Genomic DNA, 16,377 nt, shown 5'->3' on the forward strand with positions numbered 1-16,377 from the left:
CTTTGCAGTTTACATTACCTCAATCAAGGGATATGGTGATGCTTTTGACTAGGCAGTTTAATTTAATTCTCAGCTCTGGAAAAGTCCCAAGGGAGTGGAAGGAGGCAAAACAATTCCTGTGCATAAAGGAGGATTAAAGTATGTGGTAGCAAATTACAGACCAATAAGTATCTTAGCAGGGATGATAAAAGTACTGGAAAAATAAGTCAAAAAGAGAATTGAGGAATGGGTGGATAAGAATATAATTCAGGTAACCTCATACAATGCTGTATTTATACAACATGGTTTGGATATAATGCGCTCTACAAATTGCAGTAACCCTTGTTTAAAGCGGTACTTATACAACGCGGTTCCAATATAACACAGTCTACAAACTGTAGTAACTTTATCCTTTATCTTTTCATATATTTTTCACGGCGTGACTTAAAAATCAAATTTTTTCTTCATTAAATTTGTTCTGCCCATATCGCACATATAGTTATAAGCAGCAAATTTATATTAGGGGAAATACCCTTTATCATGCATGTACATCAATTATTTACCTATAAAGCATTTATTGTCGAAAGTTGTCTTTGTTTTCTACCAGGAAAGAGCATTAAAAATCATAAGTGTGCTAATCTCAAGCTGAGCACTTTATTTTCTGGTGAGTTGCATACAATATGTAATGATTTTTTTTATGTAAAAAATTTATTTTTATAGTAATGGCCACTTAGAGGGCTTTTGCAATATGGTTGAAAACAAAATTAGTGAATTAATTGATTAGAAAATAGATTTAAATGAGGAGGAACTGGTACAATTAATAGATGATGTCGAACCAAATGGCAGGGAAAGTTTTGCTAAAGATTCTGATTGTGATGAATCCCTGAAAGAATTCAGTTTGAAGAAATTAGCAGAGAGATTGGACTTGGCAAGAAAGTTAGGAAGTTATTTTACGGATAATGATTCCTCAATGAAGCGCTCCGGAAAATTCACGAGACAATTGGATATTTTTTAGCTCCATATTATGAACTTAATAAAAAATTGCAGCATAGTAGCAAGCAAGGTCTTATTACTGACTTCTTGATAACTAAACCAGCCGAATAAGCAATGAGAATTATACAAATGATGTCCAAGAGATTTCAAGTGATGACTTCGTCTGGACACTTGTAAATAAAGAACATCTACGAAATGTTATTTTTGAAGATAGTGATGAAGATTAAAATATGCACTTTATTTAATTTTGCCTAAAACATTTATGCATTATGTAGAATGAAGTTTGCGTAGAATTTGTAATTTTTATAAGCTAATACTAAGTATTTGTTTCATAGTTTATATGTTTTCTTAACTTACATGAATTACCTGAATTAACTAAAAATATTTTTTTGTTGGATATGTCATTGCTGTTTATATAATTTAAAAAAAAAAATGATTTCGGAACATAACCCTACTTTTTCTATGTGATCTAAGTCTCGCATAACACGATTTATATAACACGGCATTTCTATGGAACCTAACATCCATGTTATACAAAGGTTACCTGTACTCTATGAGGACAGCAAAGCTTTGTGAAGGGTTGGTCATGTCTTAGTAATCTACTAACTTTTTATAATAGAGTGACAGCTGAGTTGGATAAACAATAATAGTACTGGATTTTGAAAAGGCATTTGACAGGATACCACATGGACCTCTGTTATGCAAACTGGAATAGGAAGGATATGAAACTGGTAATATGGATACAAGAGTGGCTGATGAATAGATACCAAAAAAAATAGTATATGGAGAAGAAGAATTCAGGAGAAAGCAAGTGACTGTAGTCCATCTAAAAGCTCTGTGCTTGGACCACTCCTGTTTAATTTAATTTGTACATAAATGATATAGGAAATAAATTGAAGGGAGATATTATTATTATTATTAACTGACACCTCCAGGGAGTCTGAAGACTCATTGAGGGAGGGCACCTACTTTACATCTCTCTGTTTCCACCACTCAATCCACCAATGAACCGCAACTACACCAACGACATCTACCGCGGTAGATGTCATTGGTGTAGTTGTGGTTCATTCGAACCCACAGCCTTTTGGCTGGAGAGCGGATACGCTAACCACTCGGCCAACTAGGTCAGCTTTAGTTGTTTGCTGATGATGCAAAGTTGGGTAGGGTGATAGTTAATCAAGGTGATGTAGAGAATTTGCAGGATGATTAAAATAAGCCAACAGTACAAGCAAAACATAGTGGATGTCAATTTAATGTGGAAAAGTGTGAATTTGTGCATTTTGGGATAAAAACATTGAAAGCCGTGTACCATTTTGAAGCAACTATACTCCATGAAATTGATGAAGTGAGAGATTTGGGGGGTAGTAGTAATAGTAGTAGTAGTAAGTAGAGAGTTGAAGTTTGGAGGCCATATTGCTAAGTAGCTCAGAGGATTACTTGATTACTGAAGAACATATTAACAAGCAGAGATAAGGGTGTTATCATTCAAATAAATTAAAGATGCCAAGAAACTATATTCCTGTTTAATCCTTTATCCAAGTGTAAGCAAACAAAATTTGCAAGCAACACATCTTCATGACCAAGCTACTTTTATATAGAGGCTAGTGACTTCATATTAATTGTATTTAGTCATGAAGAGTATAGTGTGTTCAAGAATGGGCGGGGGAGTGTTATTGATGATAGCCAATGAACTGCAACAAAAGAGAGTAGACATTCAACTGCAGCCAGTGAAAATAGCACATCTGAGGCTATCTGGTGTGAGATAGAGGCCAGTAGAATGAAATATACAGTTGGATGCTACTGTAGACCAGAGAGCGGAAAAGATGATAGGGATATTAAGCATCAACAAATAGGCTCAATGAGTGGAGGGGGGGGAATTATTATGGGGAATTTCAACTATGGAAACATAGATTGGAAGGAGGAGAGGACATATGGGAGGAAGAAAGTCGAATTTATGCAGCTACTAAGGGATAATTACCTAAGAGAACATGTGAATATACTAGGAGTTTGACTTCTTGATCTAGTAACTGCATCTGAAAATTTGTCTATAATGAATATGACCATGTTGCTGCCACTTAGTGAGAGTGATCACATGGTCTTGGCCTGCAAGGTGGCTAAATGTGTGGAATTTCCAGTTAAGAAGTATATGTGGAATTACAGGGCTGGTAAGTATGACAAGCTTAGGAGATTGCTTGGATCAGTGCCATGGCATGTGAAACTGCAAGGTCTGGATATTGACAGTGCATGAAAAGTGGTAATGGAGTGAAGTAATCTGTGGGAAGTAATGGCAAAGTGCATACCTAGAGTCAGGAGAGTAAATCAAGTGGGAGTTAAATGGATGAATATCATTAAGCTTGAGCTATAAAAAAAGTAAAAACTGTAGAGGGAATTCAAGAAGAAAGGTGATCAGCAGGCACATAAACAGTGCAAAGCACATGCTAGAAGGATAACCAGTGTGGTAAGAAAGGCAAAAGCAGAGCATGAAAGGAAATTAGCAATGCAGGCTAAAGATAATTCCAAACAGTTCTTTCAATATGCTGAAAGTAAAAGAAAGAATGTTTACAGCAGAATGATTTTAATGAATGCCGATGGTAGAGAAGTAACTAAATCAGGCAAAGGCTTATATGGGAACTGAGGTACATAGCATATTACAAAACCATAATGTGAATACAGCTCTGGGACTGCATGATATACCAGCTTGAGTTTTACGTGGAGCTGCTACGGAATTGTCAGTACTCTGGATTAGTACCAAGGGAGGGAAAGAGGGCAGTTGTAAGGGGGACAACATTTTGTCCCCCCCATAGCTGTATTATAAAACAGAACTAGGTTTTTTTTGCTTGGTGAGTTGTGAATGAGTGGAAAAGGTTTCCAGATTATGTTGTGGGTGCTATGACTGTGAATGAGTTAAAAGTAAAGTATGATAGATACTGTGCAAATGTTGTATGGTGCTTGTTTACGGCCTCCTTTGATGAGTCTAAGGACTCCTTGGAGTGGCCCGTGATAATAATAATAATAATATTTCAGCACTTAGCTAGATGGGACAGGACAAGAGCTCATCCATGAAAGTTGGGTAGAAGTATTGCTATGAGGGGTGTGAGGACTAATTTTTTACTTGGAGGGTGGTGAATAATGGAATGGGTTGCCAAGTCAGTTGAGAGTATTTTGTCTGTCAGTGAATTCAAAGAAAGGTATGAGAGATATTGTGTGGATAATTTGGATCTCTCATGATGAGTCTGAAGACTATGGAGGTGCCTGCACAATAATATAATAATAATTATACATATCCAATGCTATGATTAAGTAAACTATGGAAAAGGTTAAGAGACTAGTAACTAAGGCAATATCATGATTCTGGAAATGTTTTGTTAATGGGTGCAGTTGGGGAAAATATAAATTGCAGAGTTTAGTGGAAAGAAAAAAAAAAAAAAGCTGTTTAAATTAGTTAAGGGAATTTGACAGGATTATATACTTAGTAGAGGAAGTAGTATGAGGGTGTGGTGAACAACAGGCTGAGGAGGAAATATTTTTTTATATAGAAAATTCTGGGTGAGATGGGGACTAGTATGGCCCCATTGACATACTAGTAAATACTCAACTAGTCCCCATTGACATAATGGTAAATAGTGCTCAATGGGGGACAGCATGTCCTTACAATGTTCTTCATATGGAATATTATTTCATAAATTGGAGCAATTGGGAATGAATATTAGAGTAATGTGGGGAGTAGAGTCTAGAAGAATGCTAGAAAAAGACTGGTAGTGTGAAACAGATGTATATGCTTGAATCATTGATCTTTAGTTTGCATGTCAATGATACTCAAGACAATAATCTAAAAGGTAAACTAAAATGAACAGTGGGTAATCTGAATATTCATTTGTTTACTGATGATGCAAAGTTGGGAAAGTAACAGTAAATGAAACTGACATAGATGATTTGAACAGACTGATGCCAAGGGCAATTGATAATGGATACCAGTTAAATATTGCAAAGTGGCATAAATTATTCATTTTGGATCAGAGAGAGATTACAAGCTATGCACTACACCGATGAGACTGTGTTCAAAGAAACCAATGATGCTAGGAATCTGAGAATGATGTGATCAGAGAATAAAGTCCAGGGACATATTTGTGAAAGTGGTTAAAACAATACAAAGGATTACTGGACACTGAGAAAGGAAGAACAAGCATAAATAAGGAAATAATTTTCTCTCATAATGTCTTGATTTGAACAGACTGATGCCAAGGGCAATTGATAATGGATACCAGTTAAATATTGCAATATGAACATGGTAGTACCACATTGGTACTACCACATTCATATTTGATCACCTGGTTTTTTTTACAAAATTGGCGAGAGGTTTCATAGGATTGTAACCAAGATGTTATCATATCTGTGGAATGTTCTCTAAGGATTACATTAAGGATTGGTAACTTATAAAGTTTATTAAGTAAGCAGAAAAACAGAGGATATGATAGAAACATATTTTATTAAAGGGATTTTTATAAAATAAATGCAAGAAAAATTTTTCATTACATGCCAAGAAATGAGAAAATAAGGGCCTTTTCTGATGCTAGGATTAAATTTTTTGCTTGAAGAATAGTGAATGAGTGGAATGGGTTATCTAAAATAGTGGCGGAAGATGCCACCAGTAAATGCATTCAGTGTGATGAGATTTATATGGGTTAATGCGAGATCCCTTAAAGTAAGTCTTAGACCCCTGGAGGTGTTGAATAAAGACAATAATATCTGAAAGCTACTCACTCAGAGAAGCCTCTTCTGACTCCAAGATTGATGCTATCACCTGCCTTTCCTGTGTGATTTCTGTTCTCATTTCAATATCCTTTAAAATGAGTGGGACTCTCATTACATGCTGGACTGGTGACACCAAGAGGTCAGTTAACTGTAATTTTTTGCAGCGGGGATCTCGGGAACACCACTGTATACAAAGAAAAATGCCTATATCTGTTGACATAATTCTTATATTTCATTCTTTCTATTTGTATTGTTTCCTATATACCAGTGGCGGCCGGTGAAAAGTTTAAGTGGGGATGCTGCATATAAAAAAAAATTCTTTTTTTCCTAATCAGTAACCAATTTATTAATAAATAAATTTACATATTAAAAATTGCTTTATTAAAAATATTTCACCGTCACCACGAACAAACACCAATAATAAAAGTTTCGTATCTCACAGAAATAACGCGTGCATGCATACAATTTATCTGTAAGTGACACTGCCCAAACGAGCAGTGTCGGAATCACTTGTAACGTGCAATCACAAGTGCAAATGAATACCGGCGAGTTGAGCTGCAATTGGCCGAATGTGATAATTCCGACACTGTGTTAGATCGCAGTGCATTTGTTTCGTAATCTAAAGCGTTAATCGAACAATTCCAATTATTAACTATTCAGTCAATGTCAAAACATAAGCTGTAACCTTTAACATGTTGTATTGCAAGGTATACATTTTTGGTCGTTTTTATAGATAGAAATACACTTTTATTAATACAGACCAGTATTTTACAAATAAACATTTATTAAAACCTACCAGTTTCGCCAGCAAACTGTCTGGCTTTTTCAAGGTATTACGGAGATATGAAAGTAAATGCAAATTAAAAGGAACATAAAAAACGTTGTCTACGTTTTTTATGTTCCTTTTAATTAAGCCAGACAGTTTGCTGGCGAAACTGGTAGGTTTTAATAAATGTTTATTTGTAAAATACTGGTCTGTATTAATAAAAGTGTATTTCTATGTTGTATTGCATTTATATAATGTTGTAAGCATTGTTATTATTTATAAACACAAACAAAATTTAATTTTTTCATTTTTTATTTGGGGGTGCTGCAGTGTCACAGTGCTTATGTACGAGCCGCCACTGCTATATACTCTTCAAAATAACAAACTTAAGAAATTTGTACATATTTATTAAATAAGCAAATGTTTATATGCCAATATTCATAACTGAATTAATTTTTTCCCCCTAGTAATTTCAAAGTTTGTTGAAGTAGTACTACGAATGGATGAAAGGTTGGCAAGAAAATCTAATTCCAAAGAAAGGTTAATTGAGTTTGTCCAAAAAATATTGGTGATAGTCAAACAGATGACCAAGGAGATTGTGACATAAACAAAATTGGAATGGTACAGTAAGTTCTCGGAAAGTCAGACAGGAAGAAAGCAATGCTAATGACAGCAGAATTATTATTATTTGCTGCTACCTCCACGAAGTTCGAAGAATCATTGCAAAGTCATTTTATCCCATCTATTAACTTTATATGCACCAGCCCATCATTTAAATGTATATTTATCTGTTAACTGCATGTGCTCTCAGAATAGTTTGTCTGCTTTGTTGTAGGAACTCTGCTGCTTCTGTATGAGACAACTCATCTTCAGTGTTTTTTTTAAGCCCTTATAATTGTTCATTGAGTTATGAGATTTGAATCCAGATATTTTTTACTCAAAACGCACTTAATGCCCCATTATTCCAAATACACTATAAAAGGGCAGTGAATTATGTCTTTTCACATAAGAGAACTAGGAAGAAAATAATGCTAGTGGATTTAAAGGCATCTGGTGTGAGACAAAAGTGAACAGGAGAGGTATTTAATAGGGTACTATTAAAGAGTGCTAGAAGTGAAAATGATAATGAAGCAGGAAAATATCTTGGAAGCTGAAAACAATTATGAATGAGAGAATAAGGAAAATCCTTTACATAGTGGGTGAGTAAAATCACTGCAAAGAATAGATACTGATAATTAATGAACTTAACAAGTTGTGAGAGACTGTGATGGTTAGAGTGAATCTCCCCTACTGAGTTTTGTGAGTCCACAAAATACCCAGTATATTAATAGTAATATTCCAGGCATTAATATTTTGTTTAATGACATTCTTATACACAAAGGATGTAAATCTATAGCACATTAGCAGAATGGATGGGCTATGATTCAGATAATCTGAAAACCAAGGCTGAGAGACCAAACATGGTACCTTTTCAAATTATCTCCAATCATCTACCATTTAAAATAATGCAATGACTAAAAAATTACATAAAGAGCGAGTCTGTTATACTTTCATGTGTAATGCTATTTGAATATTTCATATTCTGTATGCAGGAAAATAGGACTGCACTTTTAAAAAAAAAATTTTTTTTTTTAATGGCAAAGTACTTTTCTTGGAATGAACAAAATAAGGTCAGTCATACAGATGAACAGCATTGTATACATGTATAAGATGCAAAAGATCTAGGAATAGTAGCAAACAGAGAGCTGGCTTAGAAGATACTTAACTGATTATTAAAAATTATGCATAATGATAACAACCTTATCATCTCTGTCTCTCTCTCTCTCTATGGATTAGTGTATCCAGGTATGAAAGTGCAGAAATGTTCCTAAAATAATACTTGATTATGGAACTCCCTATTTGACTAACATCTGTAGCATATAGTTTTTTCCATTTATTTTTAATACAAGAAAGTATACAAGTAGATATCTGATTAAGCCACGACTACTGCAGAAAGAAAGAGAGAGAGACACTCTGCATTTTTTTTTTTTTTTGTAAAAGGCATGTAATATTGAAAGATCATGTATAAGAATTGCATAGAAACCAGTGTGAAAGGTAGTTTTTAATAGCTTTATGAGTGATAGGAAATATGAAATACTTTTTCCAGGACAGCATGGCAGATTAGTCTAGGTTGGGGGAAGGGGTAAAAGCATTTTAAGTCATGCGCAGAATGTATTTCCATGATGATTCACTGGGCTCCATACAGATAATATGGTAGCTTTAATAATGATCAAAATCAGTATCCAATCTCATTCAAGCTAAAAAGCAACACTGTTGCAGATGCATTTCCAATTAAATCTAACACCCCTGATGCATCTGAGGACTCCATGGAGTAGCCTGTAATAATAACAATCTATGCTCCATGCCATCAACACAGCTACAAAGTTCACTGGAAATGAAGCTACTTCATAAAAGTCAATTCAAATTTGACTCTTTTATGGAGACCTGTCAGAAAATGCTTCGTTCTCTGAATTTGAATCATTTTGACTGTATGTTAATATTCACTCTTTGGAAGTGATTACTATAAATTGTCACAAATATATATTTTTTAATGTTTTTATAACACTTAATCTCCATGTATCAGATTGATTCTTTTTAACTCTTAAGGCTGTTCGCTTGCATATACAACTGTGACTGAGACTTGAGTTATAAACAGATGATGGACAATGCGTACGGGACAACTGACGCGCCTACTTGAAGACCACATAGAGTAGGTGAGAAATCAGCAATGTGGTCAGCCAAGGATGTGAAACATGTAGCCACCCTCAACATAAGATCACAATACCGACCTGGAAAATTGCAATTAGTCAAGGAAAATTTAAAAAGACTGAAATGGAGTATTTTAGGTTTATCAGAGACAGATTGGTGCGTCTCTGATAAATGATTCATGGATTCATGGATTTACCAGAAGGAAGACTGGACTTCTCAGGAAGAAAAGATAACATACACAGAGGAGTTGCATTATTAATTGAAAAGAAACTTACACACTCAGTAATTGAAATAAACCCAGTGTCTCCTAGAATAATCACAGCCAAACTTCAAGCAAAAGAAAAAGGTCAAACAATTAAAATAATCCAAATATATGCACCAGACAGTAACCATTCAGAGGAAGAAATAGAAAATTTCTATGAAGAACTACAACAGGAAATAGATAATCCCAAAAATAGAGAACTCATGATAGTGATGGGAGATTTTAATGCTAAAATAGGACAGTTCACAGCAGACAAAAAAGATGTGATGGGGAAATTTGGATATGGAGAGCTTAACGACAGAGGAGAACAATTACTCCACTTCTGTAAAGCAAATGATCTAATGATTACAAACACATTGTTCTATCAACGCCCTAATAATAAATATACATGGACATCCCCAGATGGTAATATAAAGAACTGCATAGACTATATATCATAAACAATGGAAAAGATCAGTAAATAATGTACGAACATTAAGAAGTTTTGATTTTGACACTGACCACAAAATATTAACTGCCAAAGTGAAGATAAAAATCAATAGGAAAAATAATATCAGAAAAGAAGAAAACATCAACCTATCAAAACTAAAAGATAGCTCAAGCAGAAGTCGATTTTTAGAACAGATGTGCTTGAAATTAAAACCCTCCATCTTCCAGAACAGCGGAAAATACTGGGAAAAAGGAAAAGAAATAGTGTTATTAATTGCAAAAGACACTCTAGGTTCCAAACCCAAAATAAACAAACAGTGGATAACCCAAGAAATTATAGCTACCATAGAAGAGAAAAGAGAGGCCAAGATATTTGTGAACCAACAAAACAATGAAGAGAATAGAGAAAAATACAGAGCACTAAAAAATAAAGTTGATAACCTATGCAAAAAAGCCAAAGAAAAATGGTTAGAAGAAAAAGCTAAGAAATGCCAAGAAGCATACCAACAAAACAACCTAAAAGTCTTCCATGATACTGTAAGAGAAATTACAAAGGAATTCTCAGCAAAAGCAGTAACAATGATAAACAACAAGATGACGGAAACCGGGAATATTGAATATATAAGAAAAATCTGATCAAACCATTTTAACACTATCTTCCACCAAGGAAACAAAACTACAATGCCAACAATAGAAGAAAATAATGATCACCCAAAAATTTTACAAGAAGAAGTTAGATACGCAATAAAACAGATGAAAAACAATAAAGCACCAGGCATTGATACTATCCCTACTGAACTGTGGTCATATGGAGGCAGCATATCAATAGAATATTTAACAACCCTATTCAATAAAATACTACAAACAGGAGAGATCCTGGATGACTGGAGAACTGGAAAGATCATCCCAATATACAAGAAAGGAGACAAAAGAGACTGCAGAAATTACAGACCAATCAATTTACTTCCTCACACCTATAAAATATTCATAAGAATTATACAAAATAGATTAAAAAACACCTATGAAGAAATGATAGGCATAGAACAAGCTTGTTTCCGAGGAAACTATTCAACAATAGACCAAATTTTCACATTGCACCAATTAGCAGAGCTCAGCTGGGAAGACCATAAAGAACTATATTGTTGTTTTGTGGACTTTAAACAAGCTTTCGATAACATCAACAGAGAAATCCTTCTTAAAATTCTACTAGAAAAAGCAATAGACAAATATATAATACAGTTTCTGATAAACTATTTTTCTAAGACAAATGCAATAATTAAAAAGGACACCCTCAACAGAACCCATAGAGATCCAAAAAGGAGTAATGCAAGGATGCCCATTATCCCCATATATCTAGAAGAAGTTGTAAAGAAGGCAATAGACAATGAGCCTGGAATCAATATCAATGGTTTAAACATAAATAATATCAAATATGCAGATGATCTCGTGCTTCTTGCAAGAACCCCAAATGAACTACAAAAGCTGATCAACAAGCTAAACGAAACCTGTAAAACATATGACATGACAATAAATATACAAAAGACAAAAGTGATGAAAATAGGGAGGAACAGAACTACCATCTCAGCCACCCTAAACGGAGAACAAATAGAACAAGTAAACAACTTCATATACCTTGGATCAAAACTAACAGAAACAATAGATGAACTCAAAACAATCAAACACAGAATAACGATAGGATGAACCACCATGGGAAAATTACAAAAAATCTGGAAAACAAACAAGATATCTAAGCAAGCCAAAATCAAATTATATGAAGCAATAATTATACCAACAGTCATCTATGGAGCAGAAGCGTGGACAGTTAAAAAAAAAAGAGAGGAGAAAAAACTGCTGGCATTTGAAATGAAATGCTTAAGAACATAAATAGAACAAGTTGGATACAAAAGAAAACAAACATCACAGTCAGACAAGAACTATTGTATAAAAAGACAATAATAGAAAAAATTAGAAAACAACAACTGAGATGGTTTGGACACTGTATGCATGGACGCAGACAGACTTCCTAACATCCTAATCAATACTTTTCCAACTGAAAAAAGAAGACCCAGAAGACCAAGAATTACCTGGCTGAAATTAATAAAGAACATTTCGGGATGCAGAACATATAAGGAACTTTTTCGAACAGCAAGGAACAGAGAAGACTGGAAGATCCTGCTCAAGAGAAGACTCAACCCATCTTAGACGGAAGAGAAGAAGAAAAAGAAGATGTACAATGCTTGTCACATTTTAAATGCTACTGTTACTTAGTACTCTCTCTCTCTGAAGAAAATATGAGCCAATAAATCTTGTTTTATTATGTGTGTTAAACTAATATTTTTTTTGTTCTTTAGTTACTGAAGGTATCGTAACATATATCTTAGATACTCTAGGTGGACTGTAGTTATTGAGGCTGCAAGTTACTTACAATGATGTTTTTTTTTTTTTATTTACAAGTGCTAAAGATGGTGAAGAGAGTGCCAATGTTGATCACAACAAAATAAAAAGGGGGGGAGAAGATAAATTACTCTAAATTTGTCCTTTTTTCACGTCACTTTCTCTTTAAATTTGCCCTCAATCTCGGCTAACTTAGAACAGATTTACTCTAAATTTATAATTAAGAGTAAATTGTAATTGAGTGTGCAGAGTTTGCATTTTGAAAATTTTTTACAGCTTGTATTTTTTTATGATATGTTGTGCCAGTATGTTGTACCATTTCTCTATTTCAATTATATAGCTAGCATATAGTTCGCCCACCGATTAGAGATCCCTTGACACTTCTGCACATGTCAGAAAAAGGAGAATCCATTCCTATATAGGATAATCAATCTGTCTTCTGGGATGAGTTTGTTTATTATTACAGGTTGAAAAATTTAGCTTTTCTTTTATGAACATTGCTGTTTTTAAAGTGTAACTATTTTGCTTGTATAACAGTTGGAAAAATGTACATAGAGTATTAACAAAATTAAAAAAGGTATAGCATAAAACAAAAATTTAACTAACTTTATTTTTAAGAAAGTTTTCTATAAAATAAAAATAATTATACAGAAAAACAGAAATTTTTTCAAATGAACTTAGATATTCTAAACTTACATTTGAGAGAACTGAGACACTTTAATGTCCTAAACCGATTAATTATTTATGACTTGTTGTGACTCTTTTAACAAACCCATGCAAAAAAAATGTTGGAAAAAAATACCATTATCAAATCCTTTTAATCTTCAGAGTCATCTAAAATCGGTGTCTGAATCGCCATCACTTTCACTTAAACTGATCACCAAAGGATCGCATAATTCTTCGATAATTCCGTCTCTGTCTCAATACATATTTTCCAGTGAGGTGACATGAGAGCAATATTTTCCCCAGTTTTGAACTGGGGAAAATATTGCTCTCATGTCAATACTTTCAATCGCCTGTTCTGAAAGCTTAAAAAGTTTCGACACGTCGATATCCCCAGTTACGTTGCGATGGCGAATGAAACTTTTCACTTCTGCCCAAACTTACTCGATAGCATTAATATTGCAATGATATGATGGTGGTCTCAAAGCTAGAAATCCATGCTCTTTGAGCATCGTGTTGAATTTAAATAGTTTAGTTGTGGGCGAGTTTCTTTTGACCAAATTAAGCAATTCAATTTTTCGCATATCTGGGGAATGAGAAATGTTATTTGCAGAGAGCCAATCCATAAGAACTTGCTTCTTATTAGACCAATTTGGTCTAATAAGAAGCAAGTTCTTATGGAACTTTGTTTAATCAAATAGTGATATGAAGTGTTATTAATTATAACAACAGCATTTTTAGGAAGGTTTGGCATCAGTTTTTCTTCTGCCCACTTTTCGAAGATCATAGAATTCATTTGTCCGTGGTAATCTCCAGTAGTAGAATTGGCTTTGTATAGTAAGTTTGAATTCGGTAAAAAACTCATTTCTCCACCTGCACACAAAATCATTATGCGCTGCGAGGCATTTCCAGTTTATAGCACTCCACATTCTTCTTTAGACTGCCAACAGTTTCCATAAGTTAAATTACTATCAATCCAAGTTTCATCTAGATACACAATCGGTCTTTTCCCCTCCCTGAAAAGTCTTATTGCTCTCAAATACTGCGTTCTAGATAAAACAATGTCACTTTGCTGGGTAAAAATCCAATTTCATGAAGTATTTTCCTTAAAGTCTCTCTTTTCCAAGGAAAATTAATTTTTTCTTAAGCACAAGAATCAATTTTGGAACAGTTGGCACTCTTTTCTTGACCACGTAAAATTCATGAATAGTTCTTCTTATATTAAAGATACCAAGCTATTTTAAATATAAACCTGGGTTTTTTTACTCCATTTCCCAAGTAAGCAAACAGACAAGTCAGTCAAGTTTGCGCCTGCAAGTCTAGCTAAACCCTGCACGTAGTGCAAGTCCAAGGCAACTCGTGGTAAAGGTAGATTAAGCTCTGATCACTATTCTTAATATTTACCCATAATGCAAAGCACATCTCCTGGAGGAGATGTATGATGCTATGTATTACAGGCAAGGGGCCACTACCCAGACCGGTTTCAACCTTTATTGAGGTCTCGTCAGTGGGAGCCAGGTTAAGAAATACCAAGTTTTAAGTAATACAGAGTTATAAATATTTTACCAAAACAAGTTACCATAAGGTGCTTTGACCTTATTAAACAAAAATCTCAGGATGAGAGATAGATGTAAATGGAGTAAAAAAACCAGGTTTATATTTAAAATAGCTTGGTATCTTTAACATATATTATACCCAAGGTAAAAAAACTTTCTACATCTATCTCTCATCCTGAGATTTTTATTTAATAAGGTCAAAGCACCTTATGATAACTTGTTTTGGTAAAATATTTATAAGCTCTGTATTACTTAAAACTTAGTATTTCTTAGCCTGGCTCCCACTGACAAGACCTCAATAAAGGTCGAAACCAGTCTGGGTAGTGGCCCCTTGCCTTTAATACATGGCATCATACATCTCCTCCAGGAGATGTGCTTTGCATTAAGGGTAAATATTAAGAATAGTGATCAGAGCTTATTCTACCTTTACCACGAGTTGCCTTGACTTGCACTATGTGCAGGGTCAGCTAGATTTGCAACACTTGCAGGTGGAAACTTGACTGACTTCTCTGTTTGCTTACTTGGGAAATGGAGTAAAAAAACCAGGTTTATATTTAAAATAGCTTGGTATCTTTAACGTATATTATACCCAAGGTAAAAAACTTTCTAGTTCTTCTTATAACGTCTACATCAAAATCAATCAAAGCTATGGTTTTGATGGTTTTCTTTCTCTGCTGCTTTTTTTTTTTTTAGGAGATTTAAATTTTGGCTTACCTTCACCTTTTGATTCCCTACGAATTCTTTTAACAGTTGACCCCAATATGCCTGCAATTGCACTTGCACATTTTATGACTTGAGAAAGGGGAACAAGGAGACGGCCTTCTGACGATTCTTTTTCGCAGAATGTCAGCACATTATTCAATATTCTTTTGCAAAAGCTACTGAAACGTTTAACAACAGAACTTGTTGACTGTACTGGATCCATCATACAAATTAATAATAAAAAAATAATGCAAAAAAGTGACAACAAAAATCAAACTAGTACTAGTACAGCGACAGACAAGAAAGCACGTGATTTCACATGTTGGCAACCAATTCATACATCCTTCATTTCTTTCTCTCCTTTAGCATGAATTGAACTGTTCTTGGCAAAATGCCAAGGAGAGACCTACAAACGGTGGGCGAACTATACCGTGATTCACTAACATTGTCACTAAGCCCACAAGCAATGGAAGATTATATTTTTTACAGTATTACAAAAGATGCTATAGAATGCTGTGCTTGGCAGCATGTTCACATGTTATTGATTGAGAATATGGCAGGTAAGAAATTGAGGGAGGGGGTTTCATATCTGCATGGAATGTAGACAATGGGAAGAGCTGGGTGATTTTGATATCATTATTTCTGGTTTTAGAAGTGCATTGGAAATAAGCAAGTGCCAGCAGAGAGAGATATGAGTAACATAATCAAGGTTGAGGAAGACAAACATGATGTGAAAGATTTAGCATTAAGTAGTATGACTACAATTCAGAATTTCTGATGGATAGTGTTGTTGTGTTGGTGAATGTCAAGTAAGGATAGGATGATTAGATAGAGATATACAAACTGGAGGATATGAAAAATGAGTTTTGTGGCATTTGGAATTGAATGTTAGAGGAGTGCTTGCCTTAGAGCAGGGGTGGCCAACCTATGGCACATATATCAAAAGTGGCGCATTGCACGATTAGAAGTGGCGCAGCAAACCCCAGAGAAAAATTTTAAAAAATTTTGTATACGATTTATATATATATATATATATTTATATATATATATATAAACACACAATTAACCTACCACTGAATTCTAGAGTGCGCACTAATTATACTTGTTTGATATTGAAGCAACAGGCACCAACA

At 34.3% G+C, this 16,377-nt stretch overlaps 1 protein-coding gene across 1 annotated transcript in view; it reads right to left on the reverse strand.

Moving 5' to 3' along the window:
* The window catches only part of LOC150106510 (pleckstrin homology domain-containing family G member 7-like), a 280,061-nt gene that overhangs the window by 108,496 nt on the left and 155,188 nt on the right, over nt 1-16,377 (reverse strand). The window contains exon 12 of the mRNA XM_090393016.1: nt 5,734-5,908. Within this exon, the coding sequence (XP_090249142.1) occupies nt 5,734-5,908 (175 nt within the window). The remainder of the gene's footprint in view (nt 1-5,733; nt 5,909-16,377) is intronic.

This window comes from Typopeltis vanoorti, chromosome 5 (genome assembly GCF_054136105.1).
Source record: "Typopeltis vanoorti isolate ZY-2024b chromosome 5, IOZ_Tvanoo_1.0, whole genome shotgun sequence".
Lineage (NCBI taxonomy): Eukaryota > Metazoa > Arthropoda > Arachnida > Uropygi > Thelyphonidae > Typopeltis > Typopeltis vanoorti.